General features: G+C 36.2%; 2 protein-coding genes across 2 annotated transcripts; both read right to left on the reverse strand.

Annotated features, from left to right (window-relative positions):
* Nucleotides 1–541: 541 nt before the first annotated feature.
* Nucleotides 542–5,006, reverse strand: LOC143595590 (uncharacterized). The gene is made up of 14 exons (XM_077074570.1): nucleotides 4,909–5,006; nucleotides 4,043–4,138; nucleotides 3,830–3,970; nucleotides 3,588–3,740; nucleotides 3,350–3,502; nucleotides 3,130–3,258; nucleotides 2,949–3,041; nucleotides 2,648–2,860; nucleotides 2,379–2,519; nucleotides 2,169–2,270; nucleotides 1,792–1,908; nucleotides 1,586–1,678; nucleotides 1,355–1,483; nucleotides 542–1,275 (listed from the first exon to the last, which is right to left on the reverse strand). Exons 1-14 carry the CDS (start codon nucleotides 4,987–4,989, stop codon nucleotides 838–840), a joined length of 2,079 nt encoding a protein of 692 aa, XP_076930685.1. The 5' UTR covers nucleotides 4,990–5,006; the 3' UTR covers nucleotides 542–837.
* Nucleotides 5,007–7,472: 2,466 nt separating this feature from the next.
* Nucleotides 7,473–10,426, reverse strand: LOC143595581 (inositol transporter 4-like). Its single transcript, XM_077074564.1, has 5 exons — nucleotides 10,294–10,426; nucleotides 10,134–10,204; nucleotides 8,913–9,248; nucleotides 8,043–8,762; nucleotides 7,473–7,949 (listed from the first exon to the last, which is right to left on the reverse strand). The coding sequence occupies exons 1-5, from the start codon at nucleotides 10,424–10,426 to the stop codon at nucleotides 7,473–7,475; spliced, it is 1,737 nt and encodes a 578-aa protein (XP_076930679.1).
* Nucleotides 10,427–27,012: the final 16,586 nt, after the last annotated feature.

The following is a 27,012-nucleotide window of genomic DNA, read 5'->3' on the forward strand; positions in this document are numbered from 1 at the left end:
GAGTTTACCTATATACACTTAACAAAAGCGAATCCAACTTAGTTGAACAATTGCATGCGATTTTTATGTTTTAGTGTAATCCAACTTGGTTGAACAATCGCATGTGATTTTTATGTTTTAGTGTAATCCAACTTAGTTGAACAATCGCATGTGATTTTTAATTTTTATGTTTTAGCGTAGTTACAGTTTATAGTACATCACCCAATCGCGTCAAAATACGCACTACTTAGCCAGCTAAGGATTGATCAATCAATCAAGCATTGCATCATAAATCAAGTTTCATCACTAAGCAATCAAACCAGAAACTAGAAGTGATTATATATGTCCCGTGTTCATAATTGATCTGAACACTCATGCTATGTATTTCATACCTCTTACTTTCATTGCAAGTTATTATAACTTAAGCTGACTCTACTTCAGCGTAATACTAACCAAGTTATTTAGAATCTTATAAATGACGGTCATCAATGAGCTCAAAACACAACTATATGAGTTCACGTCTAATACCAACCGCATTGATACAATGCCCTACCTACCCTGGCTATCTAGGTTATTTAGATTCTTAAAAGACCGACGGTCATCAATGAGCTCAAAACACAGCCATATGAGTTCATGTGTACAAAAATTCGAAATATAAAAGCCAGGGGGGTTTCCCCATCGACGGTAAATACAAGTCACTTATTTTTCACAACACACCGCCATCACGGCAACATTAAAACACCACTACTTAACTTACCTAGCAATTCATAGCCGGGTCCAATACGACGATAATGATACCAATAATAATAAAGTCGAATAACCTCACTAATCACTGCAAACCCAACCGAACATCACACCTTAATTCGCCTTGGTTGGAGTCGCCTCCTTCACCTCACCATTTTCTTCCTGAAAGTCACCCAATATCGGCTGACCGTTAAACATGACTTCATCTGAAAGTGATTTCACCGCAAAGTCAATGTCTGCCCAGTTCGCATCCTCTGGAATATCAAAAGCCAAGTTGCTGTCTTCCGCAGGTAGTTTCTCCAGATTTACCCCTGTCTCATGCTTCTCTTCAACTGCTCCGTTTCCCTCGCTAGTCTCGGGATCTTTACCTTTTTGCCTTTTAGAAGATTTTGCTGGCGAATTGGAAGCCGGACTGTTATTCTTTGTCACCCTGTTTGATGGCCTGCGGCTGCTGTCAGCGGGTTTTGGATCAGGAGTGTGATTACCTTCAGGAGTTTCGGTTGCCACGTCATCTCCAGTTGCTGGTTTTTGCACTTTGTCAGTATATACAAACTGTTGAGCTAAAAACATCCAAGTCAACTAAAGTCGACTTACAACAGTTACTAAAAAACTGCATTTATGAAAGACTTACAACTTCATTTCCGTCTTTGTCCTTAACTTTTGGTCTAATGGCACATAAGTTTACATCTCCGGTTTCCAAATAACGCAGAGCGTCCACCTTGGAGCGAAAGATGTATCCACTCACAGGGTCTGTGTAGAACTGCATGAAATGCAATGATATGTTTGCAAAAAAGCCATTACAATGTTAAGCTTTAATATGCATATATAGACACACACACACACATATATATAGCTCAATTACCGGATCATTTCTAGTGTGAAATGCATATATCTTAGTTCTGGTTTCTTTGATCCATCCTGATGGCAACCCTTCTGCTGCACATGTTGTGATAACCTGCATATCATTTCACATGTCAGGTGGTTGTATCATATCAAACATAGAGCATGACAACAATAATACTATTAATAATAATAATAATATATCTCTGCAAGGTAAAAGAAACAGACTTCTTTGTATTCGTTGTTCTCGCTCTCGCTTTTCTTTGTTATAGATTTTTTCGGCCGTGCAGCATCAGTAGGTGTAGAGTTTGGAGATGAATTAGGAGCTACAGAAGATTTAGGTTCCTACACACGGATTTACATGTCAGATAACCAAAGTTAACATGTGGGTAAACAAAAGATCGGTGCTTTTTTAAAATGGGTTGATCGCGGCTGACAGAAAGTTTATGAAAGAGTACTTTTAGTGAATAAAGACTCCTAATTTATTTCATTTAAAAAGTTCAGTTATATGTATTAACCGAAGTAATACTTTTTATTATCAGCCCGACCCGCCCGTTTTAAAACCATAAAGGTAATAAAGATATTCAAACAGTGCAGGGTCATACTTTTCGCTTTCTAGAGTAGCTGCTGCCACTGGGATTACCAAGATAGCTCAGCACCTGCGGCTTTGAATAGAAATGTTTTCCGGTTGCAGGATCCTTGTAAATCTACACAACATTTAGAAGTTAAAAGATGCATAATGTGTTCATATGAGATCATAACTGGATAGATTAACTAACCAAGATCGACAATGAGTATAACTGGTTTCAAATTACCTTATATTTCGATCCAGAAGTTTTAACACGCACATCGACAAGCCATCCATCAGGTAGCCAATCAGTGTCTTCTTTTAATGATGCAAAAGATCCTTTATCAGGTGTAGTGTAAGATCCTCCACTTACAGAGCGAATCGGTTTCTGAGCGAGAAATAATTATTTATAATTTATAATTGAGAATATTACGATGATGGATTGATTATTGCGTCTCACGCTGAGATAAAATGTTAGCATCATAACAGAAATAACTGAATAAGTTTGTGCTTTACCGGGTTCTGTACATCACTTTCGTTTGTTTTCAGCTCTTCTGCAGAACCATTTGTGAATTCTTTGGTAGCTTCTGGTTCTGTGGATTGATCAGGTGGTGGAGGTGCATTTCTACACGGTTTCGAGACACATGTCTTTACATCACCAGTTTCCAGATAACGCAAAGCATCCTTTTTCGAGCGAAATAGGTAATCACTTGAAGGGTCCAGGTAGTACTGCAATATAACACCAGACATAAAACTATATAATTATAAAGCATTGCAATACAAAAGATTATCAAATTCTAAATAATGGTTGAACTACCGGATCACTTCTGTTTGAGGGCCCAGATGTTTTCTTTCTGACTTCTTTAATCCATCCCTCAGGTAACCCTTGTGCGGGAGTCCTCGATACAACCTGAATAACACTCCAAAACTCATATGGTCAAAATATAAATTTAAGATACAATAATGAACAATCCAACTTGTGTTAAAAAGAAACCGACTTCATAGTCAGAGGACGAGCGGGAGCTTCTGGTTTTCTTCCCGGTTTTCTTCCTGGTTTTCTTCACTTCAGTAGCTCCATCTGTCGGGGTGTTAATGTTAACAGGTTCTTCTGCAGCGGGCTTTTCTTGCTTTAGAGTTGACGTACATGTTAGCAGCAACGAATCAGTTAACCAAATTAACGAGAGAATTAGCACGTTTTAACTTGAACAAAAGAAATACCCAAGATGATATCGGGAGAGCACTAATAGGCTCAGCAAATACTGCTTCCTGTACATGTTCCTGTGCATCTGCACTTCCGTTTATTTTGGCAAGATATTTCAGAACCTGTGGCCTCGAAAAGAATTTATGTCCACTCACAGGATCTGTATAAATCTACAAAACCAGTATAACAACAATAATAAAAAAAACTGTTAACATGATTGTAAATTTTAATCTAGTTAAATCCCTTTGATATTACCTTATACTTCATTCCACTACTGGTACCATTTTTCCGGAGCCTATCTTCAACGATCCATCCTTCAGGTAGCCAACTGTTATCTCCCCTATGTCTTTTATAAGATCCAGGCTCAGTGGAAGAAGCATCTCCAATTATATAATTATCAGATAGATCCTACAACAGATGCTTATAAGTATAAATATGTAACGGAGACTGAAAAAGCATTTAACAACACATGAATCGGTAAAGACGGTTTTTAGTACCTTGGAGATGGATTTCCTTCTCTTAGTTCTAGGTGTCAGTTTTTTTGTAGGCTGTGCTCCAACTGAGGGTTCGGTAACTTCATCTGTATGCGTAGCGTTTGGCTCGACGGATAAGTATATATTTGCATCGTCCATATTTTGCTGAACAAAAACACGAATGTTAGTCGAGAAACATATATTAAAGTAAATGCTACAAAATCTTTTGGGAGTTACAGATTTATCAGCAGGTGTGCTTTTCTTGGTCCTCGTAAGATAATCAAGCACTTGGGGCTTCGAATAGCACTTGTGTCCATCAGCAGAAACATAACACTGCAACAGAAGATAAGTATATTAATTAACTTAAAATAGGATATCACATAAAATAATACCTATATGTTGCTACTGCTATAACAGGTATTCAAATTAAGCCTGTAAACGAGCCAAACAAACATGAACAAGGCAAGTTTGTGTTCTTTCATTTAAGCAAACAATTTGTTTTGTTTGTGTTGGTTCATTATGAAAATTAGTACCTTCGTGTGTTGTTTATGTTTCATCGTTTAAAACCTAAACAAACGGTTCAAGAACGTAAGAAAACAAACAAACTTGAAACATAACCTAACGTAAATGAACATAATTGACCAAATATAAACGAACACAATTGAACATAAGTTGGGATTCACGAATATATATAACCACTTATGCATATATTAAAATTTAAACGAACAAGCATAAACAAACATGTGTAAATGAACAAACAGCTTTGTTCATGTTTGTTCATTTACTAAAAATAATGCAATTTCTCACCGAATGGCCTAATTCACATTAGGCACATTAGAAGCACATACCACCTCCCTTACAAAACAAACTTCCACTTTTTAGCTAAAAAACAAAGAATATATCATTACCATTTTTTACCAAAAAAATGAAAAAATAGAAACCCTAATTTTAACTTCTTAGATGCAAAATTAAGTCAACATAATCCACATGCAAGTACCCATTACCCTAAATATACAAAATCAAACCAAAAACCCAAACAAAAACCCTAAAAATCCTAAAAAACACAAACCCTAATTTGAACATAGCATGAAACCAAAACTTACTTTGACTTTTCTGTCGTCAATCTTTCGGATATGAACGGACCAGTCACCTGGGAGCCAGTCGGGCCAGTCGTCGGGACCCATTTCCGGTGGAAATTGACGGAGTGTAGGGAAGGGAAAAGAGATTAAAGGTGAAAGGTGTAGTTTTGCTAAGATTGAGTTTTAAGTTTGAAGATGGGTATGATGTGAGTGAACGGATGGATGGATGGATGGGTGAGATGGACACGTGTATGGAAGATACCGACACGTCAGATCAGTTCTGAGGAATAAGTACTTTGATGTTTGGGACTTTGACATCAGTTTGAGTTTGAATGTTTTGTTGGGTTGGGCTTAAGTTTTTTATTTGGGCCTCTCATCATTTGGTTGAAACTGAATATGAGTTACTTATCACTAGATGTGTACAAAATCGGGTTTAAACCTAAACCGAACCGGTTTGGTCAACGGCCGGTTAAAACCGGTTTGACTCAAACCAGTTCGTTTTATAAACTGGCTTAGAAGCAAGATAGGCCGGCCGGTCATGTCGGTTCGGGTTCGGGTTCGGTTTATAAACCGGTTTACCGGTTTTAAACCTGTTTTATCCGGTTTTTCTCAAACCGGTTTGGTAGATCTTAAAGGGAACCGGTCCTGAAACTGGCAGTTTGTGTCGGTTTAGGAACCGATTTGGGTGAAACCGGTTTTAAACCCAAACCGGATCGGTTCGGTTTGCCTAAAACCGGTCCCAAACTGGTTTTTTTTGTACACCCTTACTTATCACTGGAGGGGTATAAAACCAGTTTTTAAACCGAACCAGTGTGATTAAACTATGGTCCAAACCGGTTTGACTCAAATCGGTTCGGTTTAGAAACAGGTTTGGGAGCAAGAAAGGTCGAACTGGTTTAAATTGATTCGGTTCGGTTTAGAACCGGTTTAAATCGGTTTTCCTCAAAACGGTATGATTTGGTAGTTCAGAAGGGGTAACCGGTCCCAAAACCGGTGGGCTGGGTCGGTTTGGGTGAAACTAATTTCCCTTTTTGTACATCGCTACTTATCACACTGTTTTGTTAAAAGAAATTATTATATTAGTGTAGGGTTGTCTAAACCTTTCGACGCTTGCTTGAAAAATGTTTGGAAAATGATTATTTGGTTTGCTTGAATTAATTAATTAAATATATAATTTTTTAAACCCTTATTTTAAGCAAGCATTCCGTGGTGGAGGGTGGAGCGATTTTTTAACAAAATTTAAACGAAAATGTAGACTCAATGTATAATGACTTAACGCGGCAGGACGAGAAAAATTAAAAATAAGTTAAAAAGCGGACCGTTAGAATTTAAGTACTGTAGATTTAGTTTACGACTAATATAGAATGTAGTATGTTAATAATAATACTGAAAATAACACATTAAATGACTTTATTTTAATGGTTGCAGTAATTAATGAATTAACACACGGAAAATTAATTGTATAAATGCTACATAATGAACTTTATATTTTTGCAAAGAAACTAATGACTGAATATTTCATAATAACTAATAATTAATTAAATAAAAAGCATATTTCAATTCGCTTTTATCATATTAATTGGTGGGCCACCATATATTAAAAAACAGCCAAAATAGAATATGTTTAGAATCAAAATGGAACTCAAGACTAGTTTTACATTTTTTTTTACTATGCCATGGCCTTATCAAGTGGTGTATGAAGTTTAATTCTATGCCGCTTTTATCATATTAATTGGTGGGCCACCATATATTAAAAACCAGCATTTATAGAAATATATATGTTTAGAATCAAAATGGAACTCAAGACTAGTTTCACATTTTTTTTGTTACTATGCCATGGCCTTATCAAGTGGTGTATAAAGATTCTATGTCTAAATATAATATCACTCGATTTTAGATCGAACCAGTATATATTATGTAGCACAAATTTGTTGGTGTACGTCACGTGATAGCAGCGTCCACGGTTTTGATCGACCTTTGTAACTGGTTAAAATAAGTTCAAAACAATTGCCAAAAAATTTCATACCGAGTAACTAAGGATGCTGAATGATATAACGACCAAAATTTTGATGTTGTTAAGTCTCCTATTGTTGACTTTCTTAAAATAATAAGGATGAACCAATACATCACATGCCAAGGAGCATGCAACTTCCCTCTCATGCACGTTGTTGGGACTTTATGCTAAAAAGTGAAATCTCATATAACACGTCTTAAAGCAATTGAACATTAATAGACAGGAATTTGTATGGAAGGATTTAACAAAATGAACTTTAAGAAAGTTTTTAATCAATATCTTATATATATTAAAAACGAGGTGTCACGTTTGGTGCTTTTAAAGTACGTAGGCATATATTTGGATATAACTTGATGTAAACTAGCGGTATCAAGGTATATAATGAAGAAAAATATTAGTGTAGATTTAACGGTCTTGACAATGTGACAATGTTGATCCTAAAGATAATGATAATAATTAAAGAGAGAATGAGTGTGATAATAGCAAATACACCAAACCAAAAAGGTCCTTGGAGTAAAAATTAAGCCAGAAGACGAAGTTTAATTAACAGATCATATTTGATAAACGTGTAAAACTAAGAAGATGATTCTTCGGTATCCCGACGATAGTTGCCACATAACTTGAGTCGATCTCCCTTTTCCAACATCTTCTCCACCTCTTCGAACTGCAGCCCTTTCGTCTCGGGCACCAGAATAAATATTGCCACGAGTCCGAACACTGAAAACCCCGCAAACAGAAGAAACGTTCCAGCAGTCCCTAATATTTGAGTCAAAGTTAGAAAAGTTTGACTCACAAGCAGATTCGAAGTCCAGTTGGCGACCGCTGCGGTCCCACCACCAAACCCCCGGTACCTTAACGGGTATATCTCCGAGTTCACAATCCAAGGCACGGTTCCCATCCCGGGTGCATAGGATATTATATACAATGCCATCATTAATATTGCAAAAAAGCCGAACTTGCTAGGACAACCTTGTGTGTACCAACTCCTGTGTTCGGCTTGACAACTTCCTTGTGTCGCGTCATCAAGTACCAAACAAGCACCCGGGTTATACTGTTAAAATGTTTAATACATCGTAACAAAAAGTTGGTGTAATAAACTATAAGTTATGAAATATATAAAACCTTTTTTAAAAAGTTAACTTACTTTATTTCCTCCATTTGCACAAAAGGCACAACCTGATGAGGCTTTCAAGCAGGTCATGCAGTTCCATGATGACCGGTTTGGAGCCGAACGAAAATTGACACAAGTTGAGTTACGCCCAAAATGACTCGACTCGTGAACACTCACGGGTGGAGCATGAGTCGAAGCTTGAAAAAACATAATCGATAAAACAACGAGACATATAATGATTCCAAACATTGAAACAATCATGAATCTCCTCCTCCCACATCTATCAACAAACAACATGCTAACAATTGTTCCAACCGCGTTAAGGCCTGCAGTGATCAATGACAGGGCTAAAGCGGTTTTGTTAGACGCGTATCCTGCGAGTTGGACAATAGTGGGACTGTAGTACAAGACAGTGTTGATTCCAACGAATTGTTGCGCGACTTGAACGGTAATGCCAGCGTAAAGTCCCCTACGAACGACCTTGTTTCCCCATGCATTTTTAATTCTTGAAAACATGCCATTTTCCATGGATTCTTCGGCTTGCTTTTCTTCATCGACGGACTGTTGCAATGCTTTCATTTCGCTTTCGATTTCATTGGCAGGATAGATCTTTTCTAGGATCTTTCTTGCTTCATCCACTTTGTTCTTTCTGTAAAGCCACCTTGGGGACTCGGGTAGGGACCACATTAAGATAAACTGTATCATCGGCGGGACGCCAGCTACTCCAAGCATCCAACGCCACGTCCCATTCGTCTATAAAACAAATTAATTTACTTCTTATGTTTTAGGAACTTCTTGTACTTTTACACCTTCAGCAAACTGAAGTGCTTAGCTAACTGCGTAAAAGTACAAGAAGTTCCAGAAAGCAACTTAAATATTTACCAAAAGAATAAATAAAGTTACCTTGGTAAAAGCTAAATTAATGAGGTATGATAAAAACTGTCCTCCTGTAATGAGCAAACCATTTGTGCTCACAAGTGCACCTCTAATTCTAGCAGGAGAAGCTTCAGAGATGTATAAAGGTGCAGTCATGGAGGCCATGCCAACACCTAAACCAACAAAAAGTCTACCAATGATTATGACCCATGGGGTTGGAGCAGAAGCCATGATAATTGCACCAATCCAGAACAAAACATCAGCAGACATGATCGATTTTCTACGCCCAAATCGATCACTCATCCATCCACCAATGGCCGCTCCAAATATAGCTCCGGCTACCGCCGTGCTAACAATCATTTCCTATTAAAAAGCAAGGAAATGCGAGTTGCTATAACGTTAATATCATAAAAAGCCAACATATTTTCTCACTTTCAAAAAAATCGCATAACATGATTTTAACATATTAAATGTTGGCAATTTCCGATAATTAGGATTACTTGGACGGGTTACAAGTCGATGGTATCCAAGTTAGACTACAACAAGTCGGTTTGGTCTTATCATATTATTTCGTATCCTGTATTACAGTAGAAACTCTACAAAATAATACACTTGGGACCACCAAAATTTATTAATTAAAAGAGTTATTAATTAATCGATAAATTAATAATTATTAATTTATATATAAAGATGATATCGATGAAGAAGATGATGAAAGTTCTACAATGGAGCCCCCTTCGCGAAACAAAGCTATTAAAGCGGCAATCACATTGAACAATTTCTTGTTGAGCTATGAGAAAACAACACCAGAAGTTCTTACCATGCTAAGGAAAATTAGAGACGAGATTCAAAGGAAAATTGATTTCAACAAAAAACAAAAGACAATTGAGTCATTTTTCAAGAAACCTTCATAAATCATTCATGTAATATGCTATATATAAGGAATTATTAATTTATATTTTATATGGGGTCTAAAGAAATTATCAAAAATGTATTATCTTATAATTTTAGCGAATTATTAATTTAGCACCCTATCCCCGAGTCGGGACCGGCAAAAAATATTATCTTAGAGAGTTTATTAAATAATCGAGTATTAATTTATCGAGTTTCTACTGTATATAGTCTAACAAGTCTATGTTAATCTCTATAAACCGAGTTATGGATTTTCATGTTTATAATATAAGTGTTTTGGGAGTTATCTAGTTATCAAACTTTGACATCAAAATTTAAACAAGAGGTTAAACTAACCTGTAACCATGTTTGTCTCTGAACTTGTTTAAAATCATCCCGGATGTATAATAATGCACCCGAAATAACACCTGTTTGGGATTAAAATTAATAATAATAAACACATTAAAAAACCGAGCACACGATTGAACAAGAACAGGAACACAAACAAAAGATCAACCTGTATCATATCCAAATAAAAGTCCTCCAATTCCAGCACTCATGGCAAGCCTCATTATGTAAGGAGCGTGCCATATCATCCGATAGCATTCAGTGAACTCGGTTTTATCCGGTTTAACCACACCGCCTTCCATGATGTTTGAGTGGAAAAATGCCTGCAAAGGTTCACAAGTTTTTACATGTAAATCTGTAACCAAGTTGTTACGTGATTGCATGTAACATTAGGATGACAGTATGAGTGATATTAGGAGTATGATTCAGATATGATTCGGTTTTGTAGCTAAATCGTTTACTACTTATAACACTTGTAATGTTTAATATTGTTAAATAAACAAAATAATTCATCATGTTTAATAATTAGAATTTGGAAATCAAATGTTGAATATAAATTAATCTAATGTTTTTCGGTAAATTTGTTATTAGTGTTGTATAATATTTCATTTTACTTAAACTTTTAAACTTAAAATTAGCATAAATAATAATCTACACTCTCTAGTAAAGGAATCCATACTCATTTTTTTCCCGCTCATAACTTTTTTAGGGTTTATTAATTTTCCACGGGTGATATATAACAAAATTCGTAATCTCCGGCACACCCTTTTCACAATTACGGCTGCTCCTTGCTCCGGATTCTTATTCTTCATCCCACGGATTTAAGGTTTATTTCATTATTTTACTCTGATTTCATAACCTCTATACGAACCAATTGTGCGAATCGTACCAATCGATGAACATACAAGCATCAAACTATCATCTCTCTTTGATTTCATAAGGTATTTTATTTGTATTCCCCGACTCGTCAATTTCGATTTCATGTTAAGATTTGGTTTAAACATTTATTTGAAACTTATTTTGATGTTTGTAGATCCTGATGTCGGTGATGAATGTTTATTGGGCAAAATATTAGAAGCTTGCAAATTGTAATCCTTCAATTTAAGTCTCAGATTCACTACCCAGGTTGATTGATTGGAGACGACGTCTCCAAATGGTCATTGATATTGTAAGTACCTATATATATATATATTTGCATAAACTTGAAATTTGTTTATAGAGTTGCTACAAAAAGATTTTTATTTAACAAAAGATACTACCATATGTTATCCATAATTGTGTGCGTTTCTGAAATCTATTGTTAGTATCTGATTTGATGCATTTTTTTGTGTATATATGCATTCGTTAAGTATTTCGGCAAGTATGGAGAGCTTACAATTACAATTACAAACTCAATTATTATGAAGGATAGACAAACTGGTAGGAGAATGAATGTTTAACGGGCAGCATATATGATAGTTTGCTTTTTCATTTGATCGATATATAGCAATAAGTTACTTGTAAGTTTTAAACTAAATAATTGATAAAGCCATAAATTTATTCCTCTTCGTATATCTTATTTGTTTTTCTTTTTTTTTTTTTTTTGGTTTCTGAACTTGATGTTAATCTTTTAATTTTTAATGCATCTAAACTGTTATAAACTATTTGACAAATGACAACATATAACCTTTTTCTTGGCTTCAAATTTTTATGGCATAAAGAAGTGTTAGCATTCTAAGAACAGTTTCTTTATAGGCAAACCATCGTTTGAAGGAGTTATTCGCCTTCAAGGTTAAAATGCTTTTGTTATATGTGCTTATTTTGCCTTATTTGGCATTTTCAATATACTTTTGTTATATGTGTACTGGGTGGTACTGTGTTCACAAATAGGAGCTGCATTTCTATAGCCTGGTGGAGTATTTGTGCCATTCCGTTAGTTTGTATGTGTTTGAAAGTTGGTGTATTTCATTTCTAATGTCTGTTATGTAGAAACTTGTGTAGTGTTTAGATTAAGATTTTGTTTGTTTTCTGTTTATTTTGTATAGTTGGAAGCACAAGCCTATTTTATTTTAAATTTAGGGGCATGTTGATCACTGTAAGTGAAAAGCTAATAGTTGAGTTATGGTTGGTAACTTAATGTACTACTCTTTTTTATTCTGGCCAAGCTTAAAAACTTGAAGTGCTGTTGTGTTGCTTGCTCTATGCTTTATTATAAAAAACGTGCTATAATATTTATAAAAGCTTACTGTGTTATACCACTAAATTATTTAAAACTTTTAATATTTTTCTCTGTATTAGACTGCTTGCATGTTGGGGCAGCTCATCCTCATGACCTCATTGTATAATTAGTCAAAATTGTTTGTTAGGTGTAGTTCATAACCAAAAACTTGCAGATATCCTCTGGTTCCAGAAAGTATCCCGTTTACTTTCCTCACATGTAACTTAATGTTGAACAAAAGTTACATATGCAACCTTCTATGTGTTATTTTTCTTGTATGTAAAAAAGGATACATATTTGACTCTCAAGTCTCAACATGGTTTTCATGTATGTGTTTAAGTTGTTGTGACTGCAAGAGTCAACTATAAGATAGACACAACAAAAATTACATTTCTTTTTATAATTATTTTGTTGGGCATTTATGTTAGTTTTGTGTAGTGTCAAAAGGTTATAGACATTTGCCTTTAAAAACATATGCATTTGCCTTTAGTGTCAAAAGGTTATAGACATTTGCCTTTAGCCTTTGATGTTTCAAGGCCAATAAAAACATATGCATAAACTAGATTTTCTGCAAAGCTAATGAATGCTGTTGCAAAATAAGCTTAGGAAAAACCTATTCCAATACAGTGTCAATGAGGGTGCTCCAACATACACAATATTTCTTAATATTTGTCTTATTATCATTTTTGGCTTTTAGTTTGTTTATTGATAGTACGTGACTATTTTGCTTTGATATCAATATAATCATTGTGTGGTATATCAAATAGGTGTCCCCTGTTATTAAGGTAAAGGTAACCGGTGTACTTTTTTTGTACTATTGTTATCAATTATTATTGAGTTTAAACTCCGATAATTGTTGACGTTATTCTAATACGTTTTCCTAATTTCCCGGTGCTTGAAAGTTTTCAACCGAATTTACAGGCTTTGTATCAACTTTGAGGCGACTTCTTTTAGCTAAATTGTTCGTGTTTGGGTCAGCTAAATTGTTTGTGTTTGGGTCAATAGGACGGGTTTAAGGGTTGTCCTGTTTAATCTATTTATTATTTATTGTATTCTTTTATGTTGTGTTTTATGTAATAAATAAAATTAGTTGGCGATCTTACGTCAAAAAATAAAATTTAAAAGGATTTCTTTTGCGATAGGTGTTTATTTCAACATAAGAAGTATTTTTGAAGTTTCTAATTTTACCGTTTTTATTGTTAAAACCCGTGTATTATACGGGTACCTAACCTAGTTTCACAATATGTCAATCTCATAGTTTCAAAACAAACGAATATTATCAAAATAGGATACAAACAATTACAAAAAAAAAAAAAAAAAAAAAAAAAACTAATGACTAGTTAATGTTAAACAAAAATTAAATTATCATGTTTAGTATTATGAAATAAAAAAAAAACATTTAAGTATAATTTTAAAATTTATTTTCCTGTAAATTTGTTTTGCATGTTGTATATTATTTCATCTAATGAAAAATTTTAAAATAATAATAATTTCATAAGATGTGAAATCTCATACTTTCAAAACAAATTAAGTTTATCAAAACATCACATGAGTAAGGCTCATATGACAATGACATAACCGATTTTTACAGAGTTCAACTTTCTACATAGAAAACAGTTATCACCTGATCCAAAGTTTCGTGACATGAAGCCGATGTCGAATTCTAAATACAATGATAACTTGGTGAACTCAAAAATGACAAGTAATACGAACATATAAGTTACGATAAGTACTTACCTCAAATCACATCAAAGCTTCAAGCTATAGCTGCACCAGAATGCTGTGGTTTGTATGTATGGTTTCAGATAATTTAGAATGAGCGAGTTGCTTTATTTATACACTTATACACCAATATATGGATAAGCATCAATTTAAGTTTTGAATAGGATCCGAATTTTTATAGAAATATAAATTTAATAATTGATTTAGTTTCCTTTTCATTTATTAGGTTTTAATGGAGATAATTCTTAGTAATAAAAAAATTATATTGTTTCCATTTTGATACTAACTTGTTTCCAGTTGTTACATATCTTTAAATAATCATCCCAATTATGTCTTGAATGTAAAGGGTTATGTTCAAATAAGAATTTTGATTTTTCTAAGAAGGCTAGGAAGGAGGGTATTTTAGTCTTAACACTTTAATATCAAAACTCACTTACTTTAATCTCAAAACCCACTTACATTAATTTCAAAAACCCACTTACATAAAACCCAATTACATCTTCACTCATCTCCTACAGCCACCACCACTCCACTGCCCACCGCCGCCAACAACCGTCACCCATCGCCACCACCTCGCCGGAAAAGTTCGAAAAAACACAATGGAAAACACTATGAAAAACACAATGTAAAAAACACAATGGAAAAAAACACTATAAAAAAACACAATTATAAAAACACAATAAAAAACACAATTGTATAACAATGAAAAATACTATTGTATAACACAATTTTATAAAACACAATTTTAGTAAAACACAATTTGTAAAAACCCACTTATTTTTTTTCAATTTTTTTATATAACAATATGGTACTTATATAAAAAATAAAAAGACACTCGTTATTATGGTGAATTTGTTTTTCAATAAAAACATCGGGAAAAAAAGTTATGGACGTTTAAAAATGATGGGAGAATTTGGCATGTGCCTTGCATGTGAAGAGATAAAGTCAACAAATGTGTTATTCCTTTTATACCCTTTCCCTTATGTTTACACTTGATTTCCCTCTAAACTAATCTCAACCCTCCATATTCAAAATCAATGGACAAAATTACTTCCTATCATTCTTACAAAAACTATACTTCCTATTATAACCTAACTCTGAATGTAAATGTTTGTGTTAACTTGATAAGTATCTTTGTTCAGTTACTAGATAAGAAGATTTCTCTTGAATGAAGATGAATATGGATTTAGGAGGACGAAACGGCCAATATCCTATGATGAAGGTTTAGAGGTGCGTTTAATGTTAGAAGTGATACGTGTTTAAAAACTAATATGAGATTATGATATTTATAATAATATATATAGACTAAAAAGCATAACACGGTCTATACATTCATCTAACCTTTAATTTTAATATCTAAACACATGAAAATTTATATATTCATAATAGTTTAAAATTAAAAGTAACTCACCTAATGGGCTAATGATACCCTACTCTTCTAATAAAAAAAATAATTGTGACACGTGTCGTTTCGTAATTAAACCTCACAGCTCTTTCTTAATTAACCCTAATATATATTATAGATCAATAATTATTCAATTTTCTTTTACAACCTACCTGTATTATATCTATATATTTTTATAAAAATAAATATTAACATAATATATTACTATATCTAAAATATACTTGATGATATCCAAAAATCAACAAGATTTCCATGTTTGTTAAAGTCTGAAAAGAATATAATTTAAAATGCATATAATTAACATATTATACTATGTATATTGTTGAAGATTGTAAAAAAAATAAAACTTGAATATGTTTTCATTTTAAGATACAATTTTTTAATCATTAAATTATAAATATATATCCTTAAAAGTCGATTCATTTTTTTTAAATCAATCCATTTATCTATTATTATTATCTATTATAAATTGCCATGTAAATTTATAAATTATAAATACGTGCTTTCAATCAATCAGTTTATGTTTTTCGTTCAATTTGGTAAACTATATACATCATATATATGTTAAAATGTAAGGAGAATATATACCAATCACTTTCATATATAACAAAGTTTATCATATTTAATTTTGGCTTTTTTATCAAGGATTGTTTCGGGGTTTTCGTGAAACTTAAATTTGATTGTTACGGGCCAAAAATAGGTAATCTGGGTATTTTTAAAAGTTTGAGAATGCAAATAGATTTATCATCAAATTTGTTACTTATTCAAAGTGTTGATTTGAAAATGTCAAACGGATGAAGTTAGAATTTAAAACATGATTAGGGTTTTAAATTTATTTTCAAAGGCCTTTTTGAAGATAATCAAAAGGTTTGGGATTTGACAAATTGACTATTTCTCTCTCGACAATTAAAATTTAAGAAAGGATGGCGAACACTTCTACATGCCACCATCATTCCTATCTAAGCTTCTAACTTTTATCATATTTGAAACATTTGTGTCAACAATAATTTTTTTCCTCAATTGTGATCTGAATGTTGTAAGGAAAGCATGTTATGTAAAACTATGCTTAAATAAAGCAAAATATTCAAAAAATTGAATGGGTTAACATGTTATTTTTTTGTTGTCATTAAGGCCAAGTTAAGAATCCCCTCAAACTTATTCAAATATTTTTCATAGTATAGCTCAGAAAAACATGGTTCTTGAAGAGCATCTGTCATTACAATTTAATGTTCTTTATATGGATGGTAAATTGATAAATATATCAATAAACGTAAAGCTCTATCTATATTTAAGCTAAGTGATCAGAGCTACTATTATATAAGAAGTCTTCTTCCCGAAATTAGTTCGTAACTAAAATTCTTTCAATTATACATATGTGAATTGGGAATGAAATTTTCAATATAAGAAGCGTTTTCGAGTACGTTTTTGCACGTGCATTTTTTTTAGTTTTTGTTTTTCTATTAAGTTCATTTGTTTTTGGAAAAAAAATCATTTTATGATATAAATAAAAGCAAATTTAGGTACACATAGTATAGATATAAGTATAGATGTAATACATTTTTTCATATATATTATGTAATTATTTGTTTTACTTGTAACTTTATAATTTGGATCATCCCTTGTATTACACAGGCTCTAAAGCTAGTATATATACTAATATACCTTTACATTTATTGTCTCATGGATATCCGGAAAAAAATACAAGATGACAAATTTAATTGATCTAAATTTGTAAATAATCCTCAAAACACAATTAAAAAAATATGATTTGATTATATTTTCTTTGTAATTATCCTAACAATTGTATTTCTGGTTGAGTGTCCTTCGTAATTATCCCAATTATATATACTTCTATAAATTTATTTCATCAACTATACATGTTACCTTACAAAATTTCCATTATTCAACTCTCTTCTCACTTTTTAGATCCCTTTGTGTCGCTTTCTAGGCCAACATTATTTATTTTTTCTTATTTTAACTAAATACAAGAACTTACTTGATTCAACAAAAACACACTTTTCTTGCCATAAAAAATTTTAATTTGTGGGTTGCTTTAATAAGGGAGACAAGCAATCAAGCACTAAGAAAGCAGTTTCTTTTGTGATTAGGTTATGCGTTAGGATCATGTGAAGGCCGAAGAGGGGTCGGAGCGTGATGTTGGTCGTGGTTGTGGGCGGCGTATTTGTTTTCATTTTCTTAACCATTAAATAATGTATATAGGCTAATCATTTTACTACCATATTTCACCTCTTCGATGAGTGTGAAATGTGAAACAACACCCCACGTGTTGATGCACCCAAAATTTCAACTTGTGAATTATTAAGCGGATATATGTTCAAGCTAAGCAATATAAAACTTTTCAAATACTCGTTCATATGTAACTTATACAATAGATCTTATTAACTAATTTGAACTCCTAAATCCCACCTTAAAGCATTTTTAAATAGTTACAAAATAAACGACTTTATCCAAAGGTACCCTCAAGACCTTGATCCCGATCATCAATCTTGTGGATTCTTGCCTACATCATTATACATAGTAATTATTAGTATACTCGTGTAGAAATATAAAGGTTCATAAAGATAACCAAAACAATCAAGTGGAACGACTTCAACATAAAGGGTGGCGTAAGCTGTAAGCCAGCACCCAGGCGATGTATGAGTGACAATCTGGCGTATTCTACATTGATCCCATCGTAGAATATGTTGGGCCCTATGCTAAACTGGAAAGTGTGGATTTTACACTCGTCGTGACTCATTACCTTATACCCGTTTTGTGAAGCTTGTTATAGCGCCTTTATTATTCTATAAGCGTCATATAACTTCACCAACTACAATTTATCACCATTTCTTATCATTTGATCCCACTATCAAAGATAGGATCCCAACACGGCTCAATTTCCTAATTAAAGCAAGAAATTCCCAAATAACCTTTTGACCAAATTAAACTTGGATTATCAAGAGTAATGTAAACAAATAACAATATTCATTTTCTATGTTGATAGACTAAAATGCTCACCATCATGGTTAATGAAAACTTCCTTTGCAACATACATATTCATTAACATTATCTTTAGTATCATAATGCCCAACAATCATTAACACATAACTAACACATATAACTGTATAAGATAATTAATTTAACTATAACCACTGGTAATTTATAAATACACCATCATATAGCTATCTAACAACATATAAAATGTATAATTTGCAGGGCCGTCTTCAAGAATTTCATTACCTCGGCTGAGCCGAAATAAAAAAGCCTGTAAGTCTTAATGAGTAGTGAAATGCCAAATTTGGTGGTTTCAATATATAGACTATCATCAAACATGATGTTATTAGTAATTTATCATCACAAGATCTAAAATTTGCCAGTAAACCTCTTATCTAAATCCCACAAATTTAGCATTTGGACCCCAAAATCATCAAGCATAAATTTGGTGGATTTCATCCATGACCTTACTACACGAAGTTTCTTAAGCAAATAGACGTAGAATATCGATATGAACGAACAGAAGTAGAGAGATAAACTCAGAAATTAGGATAACAACTAATCGATCTCCTCATTAACGAACCCAACGGTATTAGTACAGACTCGATTAACCGTTCAACTAACTATCTGACTTATTACACAATTAGCCCCATACTAATACAATTTTACAAACAGACCCCTCAACTATAACACTTGTAACAATACTTCCTTCCCAAACTAATTTTGACCACAAAATTCAAAACTGGAAATCAGGAAATCTTAATTGCATCTCTTTCAAACTTTCCCACGTTGCATCAGTGACTGGTAATGTAACACCCCGACCAAAGGCGGATTATACATCGGGGCGCCACATATTGCTTCATTACTCGCGACACTATTGGTGTCAATATTTATTAATACACATTTTATCGCGCACGCGCAGCAGGGAAAATAAAGAACATAAATCAAACATAAATCAATATATTATAAATTATAACATTCAAACAACATGAACTTGTCTTGATACATTTTAATTCTAGGTCCAAAAGTAAAAACGTCCTACGTGTCCACAAGCTCCAAAACAGCTACTGCAAACCTGAACATGTGTTAAAATAAACGTCAAACACTTGCGTGTTGGTGAGAAATCAAGTTTAATAGATAATCATAGATAATCACAGTAAATCTGCGCGCAACACGTGTATGTCTAGAGTTTAACAAGGGTGTAATCAGATTGTGATCAAGCCTAAGATAGTTCATAGATCATAGTTCAATCCATGCTCCCAATTGAGCATAAAAACGAGAAAACATCTGTGCAAGTGTAAACCAAGAAAACCGTAAACGATAGGTCTCCCGTGTTCAACTAATGGTACCAACGGAACTGCGGAATAGGCCGAACAAAGCGGTTAATGATACACACATACAAATAAACAGCCAAGTAAACGTCCTCAACACATGGGATACTGCGCGACTAAAGTTCATAAACAAGTTTAAGACTCAAGTTTTGTATGAACACATGAACATCCCAAAGCATTTAAAATAAAAAGGGATTAGATACGAGATAACTCACATGATAAACGATGCGGTGATAGATAAAGCAAGAACCAACTTTAAACAAGCACAAGTTAACCTATAAATAAGATTATTGTTTTAACGATTGGTTTTAAGTCTTGATTATAAGTTAGCATAATTAAATAAGTAAATTATTATATATAATATATATTACCGGAAAAGCAGGGCAGAACAGGAAGGACGACGGAGGCAGAGAGGAAGACGGCAGAGAGCAAGGAGCAAGAGAACAGGAGAGATTAAGTGTTTGTGTGTGATGTGTTATGAAAAATAATACTATTATTTATAGAGAAACCCTAGGGAACACAATCCCTAGAAAAAGGGGAAAAGATCTCAAAAAGTAAAAGATTCCAAAAGCAAAAGATATCAAAAGATATGGCAGCTGCAGGGGGCAAGATAAAAGCTGACAGGGAACAGTAACAGGCATGGGCGGTTCAGATAAAGGTACTGGTCAAGCATGGCAAAAGCAGATCTCAAAAGATAATGTCAGTCACTTTTTCTGTCAACCAATGGGGTTGGTGCGCATGCTGCGCCGAAAGTAACTATTCAGACATTAGATAGGTTAGGTCAACAGCTCAGAAGAAAAGACATTACAAAAGCAAACGGCTAGAATAAACAGAAGACTAGACTAAAGGGTCAAGCGCGAGAAGGCTGAGTGCGCGAGCGCGAAGGCTGGCACAACGAACCTTAGCGTGCTGCGGGAAGAATCACAAATCCTTAGCGCGCTGCGTGAAGAACAAGAATTCTAAGCGCATCGCGGGAAGAACATACATTCTTAGCGCATTGCGGGAAGAACATGCATTCTTAGCGCGCTGCGAGAAGAGTTCTCTTCACGCATCGCAGGAACAAGATGTCTTCACGCAGGCTTCCATGTAAGGAGTCTGGCGCGTGGAGCTGCAGACATCCTTAGGCGGGAAGAACCAAAGGACAAGCAAAGGAGAGGGAAACAAAGCGGAAAGAGAGAAGGAGAGGGAGGGGACGGCGGAAAGAAAGAGAGAGAAAAAGGCGGGAAGGAAATATATATTATTATTATTAAAAGTAAAATATAAGTATAAATAAATATTAAATCATAAAAGAGAGATCGGGTCAGAGAACGGGTACCTGGGTCGGGTCGAATCGGGGCAGATGTCACAGTCTCCCCTACTTTAAGAAATTTCGTCCCGAAATTTATCTCGAAGTAGGTTGCGCAGAGAACAGGTGCGGGTACTTGATCTTCATTTGATCTTCCCTTTCCCATGTAAACTCGGCTCCGCGCTTGGACTCCCAGCGAACTTTCACGATAGGGATACGACTGCGCTTGGTTTGCTTAACCTCGCGATCCATAATCTCAACAGGCTTCTCAATGAAATGCATGGATTCATCAACTTGAACTTCATCAAGTGGAATGTGAAGGTTCTCGTCAGCTAAACACTTCTTGAGATTGGATACATGGAACGTTGGATGCACATTACTGAGCGCGGGCGGCAGGTCAAGTCTGTAGGCAACTTTTCCCACACGCGCGAGAATCTTGAATGGACCAACATAACGAGGAGCAAGCTTACCCTTCTTCCCAAAGCGGACAACACCTTTCCAAGGCGACACTTTGAGGAGAACAAGATCACCAACTTGAAATTCGAGAGGCTTTCGCCTACGATCTGCGTAACTCTTCTGTCGGCTTCTAGCAGTCAGCAGATGATCACGGATCTTGGCGATTTTATCGGTTGTCTCTTGAACAAGTTCGGGTCCTGTGATTTGAGTTTCACCCACTTCGCTCCAACAAATTGGGGAGCGGCATTTACGACCGTAAAGTGCTTCAAATGGGGCCATACCGATACTGGAATGATAGCTGTTGTTATAAGAAAACTCGATCAAAGGCAGGTGTGAATCCCAATTACCTCCAAAATCAAGAACACAAGATCGGAGCATATCCTCAAGAGTTTGAATAGTTCGCTCAGACTGACCGTCAGTCTGAGGATGATATGCCGTACTCATGTCCAAGCGAGTTCCTAGCGCAGATTGGAGAGATTTCCAAAAGCGAGATATAAAACGGCCATCGCGATCGGATATGATGCTCAAAGGAGTACCATGGCGGCAGACGATTTCCTTGACATAAAGCTGCGCGAGATGCTCAACACGGTAGTTTTCACGAATGGGCAGAAAGTGAGCAGATTTAGTCAATCGATCCACTATTACCCAAATGCTATCATGTTTGCTTGCTGTCAAAGGTAACTTGGTAATAAAGTCCATCGCTACACATTCCCATTTCCACGTAGGAATTTCTGGTTGTTCGAGCAAACCAGATGGGCGTTGGTGTTCAGCTTTAACTTTAGAACAAGTCAGGCACTTAGCTACGAACACAGCAATATCCTTTTTCATGCCAGGCCACCAATAAGTAATGCGCAAATCCTTGTACATCTTATCAGCGCCAGGATGAATAGAATATCGAGATTTGTGCGCTTCACAAAGGATATCAGCGCGAAGATTCTCATCACAAGGGATCCAGATGCGATTAAGATAGCAGAGAATTCCACTCAGATTAGGGACAAAGTGCGCTTCCGCGCCACACGCTAACTCGGCGCGAAGGTTGCCATTACTGATGGATGCGCGCTGCGCGTCACGAATACGCGATTCAAGGTTGCTTTGAATCGGCGCGAAGTGAAGCTGGGTGCGCGGCAAGATACAATTAAGTTGGCAGGGTTTTCGGCTGAGCGCATCGGCTACCACATTAGCCTTACCAGGATGATACCGGATCTCACAATCGTAATCGCTGATGAGTTCGTTCCATCGGCGTTGTCTCATGTTAAGTTCTTTTTGATCAAAGATATGCTGAAGGCTTTTATGGTCAGTGTAGAGGATACACTTAGTACCATAAAGGTAGTGTCTCCAGATCTTCAAGGCAAAAACAACTGCACCTAGTTCGAGGTCGTGAGTTGTATAATTCTTTTCATGAACCTTAAGTTGCCTCGATGCATAAGCGATAACCTTGCCTCGTTGCATAAGAACACAACCGAGACCTTGGTTGGATGCGTCGCAATACACGACAAAATCATCATTACCCTCAGGTAGCGCAAGAACAGGAGCTTCACACAACAAACGCTTGAGCGTCAGAAAGGCTTCTTCTTGCTTCGAGCCCCAAATATATGGTTTACCTTTGTGCGTAAGAGCTGTTAAAGGCAAAGCGATCTTTGAGAAGTTCGAAATGAAACGCCGGTAATAACCAGCTAAGCCCAGAAAGGAACGGATCTCAGAAGGAGAGGATGGCGTAATCCAGTTCTTGATTGCTTCAATCTTGGATGGGTCGACATGAATACCCATCTTGTTTACAACATGACCAAGAAACTGTACTTCATCAGACCAAAATTCACACTTGGAAAGCTTAGCATAGAGTTGCTCGGCTCTAAGCTTTTGCAATACCAATCGGAGATGTTGCTCATGCTCGGCCTTGGTCTTAGAATACACCAGAACATCATCGATAAACACGATCACGAATTTATCCAAGAAAGGCCTACACACCCGATTCATAAGATCCATGAAAATGGCGGGTGCGTTGGTTAAACCGAAGGACATGACCAAGAATTCAAAATGGCCATAACGAGTACGAAAAGCAGTCTTCGGAACATCTTCATCGCGGATACGCAACTGATGATAACCAGAACGGAGATCGATCTTCGAGAAACAGGAGGCACCTTGGAGTTGATCAAAGAGGTCGTCAATACGCGGTAAGGGATACCGGTTTTTAATGGTGAGTTTGTTCAACTCGCGGTAATCAATACACATGCGAAACGATCCATCTTTCTTTTTAACGAACAACACCGGAGCACCCCAGGGCGAAGAGCTAGGGCGGATGAATCCTTTAGCAGTCAACTCTTGAAGTTGGCGGGCCAATTCTTGCATCTCAGCGGGTGCAAGACGGTAATGAGATTTAGCTACGGGGGAAGCACCAGGGACAAGATCAACACGAAACTCGACTTCACGAGCGGGAGGGATACCAGGAAGATCATCAGGAAAAACTTCAGGAAAATCACGCACAACAGGGATATCGCGAAGCTTCTTTCCTTCATCGGGTTTAACCACATGGGCTAGAAATGCAATACACTTCTTCCGCATGAGTCTTTGGGCTTCGGCGCAAGACATAAGTTTAAGACCACTGGAGGGTTTTTCGCCGTAGATATGAAGATCACCATTTCCTCGAGGTATGCGAATCAATTTCTTGGCGCAAATAACTTCGGCGCGATTCTTCGAGAGCCAGTCCATACCAATGATAACATCAAAGCTTCCAAGAGGCATAGGGATGAGGTCGATCAGAAAATCGTTTTCGTTAAGGTTAAGCGTGCAATCTTTAATCACAGAGTTAATTAAAACAGTTTCACCATTAGCCAATTCAACTGAAAAATCTTCTTTTAAATTATCGCGCGGTCGCGCAAGCTTCCGCTCGAAGGCGCGAGAAATAAAACTTCGATCAGCGCCAGTATCAAAAAGCATAGATGCATAAAATCCATTAAGCAAAAATGTACCATTAACTACGTCGTTATTCGCTTGCGCTTGGTGCGCGGTTATGTTAAAAGCTCGGCCACGCGTCACTTGGTTCGAAATTTGGTTCACCGGATTCGCTTGAGTAATCTGAACTTGTAGCCTTGGGCACGCGTTCCGGAAATGACTTGGATCACCGCAGTTAAAGCACGATCTGGGTCGTGGGTTTTGGTAAGTTGGCTGTGGGTTCTGCGGGTAGGCTGGTGGTGTTGGCGCAATCGGATTGGAGGGAGGGGTTCTACAGTACTCAACGGAGTGACCTACGCGGCCACATCGGTTACATTGTCGACACGGGACTTGAGGTGGGTGATGAAGTCTACAAGTTGGGCAAAAGGGTTGGTTTCCTGTGTAAGGTTTCTTAGTTGGCGGGGCAGGAAGTGCTGGATTGGTTAAGGCATAGTTGTGGACTACAGGAGGTGCTGGGTAGGTTGACAGTGGGTTAGGCGCGTAAACTGGAGGTTGGTAAATGGGTTGTTGGGTAATGGGCGGGTTGGTAAGCGCATAGGCTTGTCTGCGCCTACGTTTCTGGTTATGGTTTGAGGGTTCTGGTTTGGTTTCTGTTGGTTCAGGGACAGTCTTGGTGGGTTTGGTCTTCTCAGTTCCCCGCAGGAACAGGGTTCCTGCTCTGACATGGTTGTCGCTGAGCACAGCGGCCAATTCGATGGCGTCAGAGAGGGTAACTGGGTTTCTGGCCCATACAGAATCTTGAATTTCCATGGGGAGACCCCCAAGAAATTTCTCGATTGCTCGGCGGGAAGGGGTAACAAGGTGAGGGACCAGTAAGCTTAGCTCGTGGAAGCGCGTCGCGTACTCGCGCGCTTCACCGCTGTATTGCTTCAAGTTCCAGAATTCTTCCTCCAGGCGCTTAACTTCGTTGGGAGGGCAGAATTCTCGCGTAAGAATTTCCTTGAATTCCTCCCATGTCATGCTAGAAGCAGCCTCTGCGCCACGCGCATGAGCTACTCCATTCCACCATGTAAGCGCTCTGGATTCCAGGACACTGGAAGCATATAGGGTTCGTCTTTCTGAGGGGCATTGGGTATGGAGGAAAGTGTTTTCAATCTTCTCAAGCCATTGGAGCATCACGGTGGCTCCTTCAAGACCTGTGAACTTCGGAGGGTTACCCGCATTAAAGGACTTAATGTTATAACTGGAGGTATTAGCATTGTTTTGGCTCAAAGCTTGGGCTATTGCGGCGGCCATTTCCTGGGAACGTTGCTGTCTACGCACGCGCGAGGCTTCTCTTCTCTGAAATCGGCGAGATAGCGGAGGCATTCTATAAAAGTTTTAAATTTTAGTTAATATCTTGGTTTTAGCGCAAAGTTTTAATCTTATAAAGCTTGGTTTCGCAGAGTTAGATACTATCAAAAGTTAAAGTAAAATAAATGACTTTAAATGCAGACTTAATAAGGGTAACAAATTCGAATCAAGAACCGACAATTCACGTATCACCGTGACTTTCCGAGTTCTCAATTTAAAATAGCTAGTAAACGAGTATTGGAGATTGACGATTCATGTATCACCATGACTTTTCAATCTTCAATATAAAACATACAAGAAAATGAGTATTGGAGGTTGACAATTCATGTATCACCATGACTTTTCAAGTCTCCAACCTCAGAACATAATCGTAAATGGAAATTGAAAATCAACTATTTATGTATCACCATGACTTTTCGGATTTTCAAACCCAACAAACGAATATGTAAGAAAAACAATAAAATCGAAATTCAACAAAAGTCGAAATATCGCGAAATAAATCATAAAATCATATACTGCGCAAGCGCGAGCATATTCATAAATAACGAGTAATTAACAATAAGCGCGCAAACATGAGATTTCTCTCATGCGCGAGAAGGGACTCTTAGGTATTCTAGGCCGTTACGTCTAACCACCTATCCTAAAGTCAACGAGCTCTGATACCAATCTGTAACACCCCGACCAAAGGCGGATTATACATCGGGGCGCCACATATTGCTTCATTACTCGCGACACTATTGGTGTCAATATTTATTAATACACATTTTATCGCGCACCGCGCAGCAGGGAAAATAAAGAACATAAATCAAACATAAATCAATATATTATAAATTATAACATTCAAACAACATGAACTTGTCTTGATACATTTTAATTCTAGGTCCAAAAGTAAAAACGTCCTACGTGTCCACAAGCTCCAAAACAGCTACTGCAAACCTGAACATGTGTTAAAATAAACGTCAAACACTTGCGTGTTGGTGAGAAATCAAGTTTAATAGATAATCATAGATAATCACAGTAAATCTGCGCGCAACACGTGTATGTCTAGAGTTTAACAAGGGTGTAATCAGATTGTGATCAAGCCTAAGATAGTTCATAGATCATAGTTCAATCCATGCTCCCAATTGAGCATAAAAACGAGAAAACATCTGTGCAAGTGTAAACCAAGAAAACCGTAAACGATAGGTCTCCCGTGTTCAACTAATGGTACCAACGGAACTGCGGAATAGGCCGAACAAAGCGGTTAATGATACACA

The sequence above is a fragment of the Bidens hawaiensis genome, unplaced genomic scaffold (assembly GCF_021521415.1).
Source record: "Bidens hawaiensis isolate Kalapana, Puna unplaced genomic scaffold, B.hawaiensis_p1.1 tig00045353_1, whole genome shotgun sequence".
Taxonomy (NCBI): Eukaryota; Viridiplantae; Streptophyta; class Magnoliopsida; order Asterales; family Asteraceae; genus Bidens; species Bidens hawaiensis.

Excerpts from the sequence above, each read along its gene's own strand:
- LOC143595590 (XM_077074570.1), bottom strand. The coding sequence starts at position 4,989 with ATGGGTCCCGACGACTGGCCCGACTGGCTCCCAGGTGACTGGTCCGTT. Across the intron at positions 2,271-2,378 it reads CTTCTGGATCGAAATATAAG|ATTTACAAGGATCCTGCAAC; the intron begins GTAATTTGAAAC and ends AATGTTGTGTAG. Across the intron at positions 1,909-2,168 it reads GCTACTCTAGAAAGCGAAAA|GAACCTAAATCTTCTGTAGC; the intron begins GTATGACCCTGC and ends ATCCGTGTGTAG.
- LOC143595581 (XM_077074564.1), bottom strand. The coding sequence starts at position 10,426 with ATGGAAGGCGGTGTGGTTAAACCGGATAAAACCGAGTTCACTGAATGC. Across the intron at positions 10,205-10,293 it reads TTTATTTGGATATGATACAG|GTGTTATTTCGGGTGCATTA; the intron begins GTTGATCTTTTG and ends AATCCCAAACAG. Across the intron at positions 8,763-8,912 it reads TTAATTTAGCTTTTACCAAG|ACGAATGGGACGTGGCGTTG; the intron begins GTAACTTTATTT and ends TTTGTTTTATAG.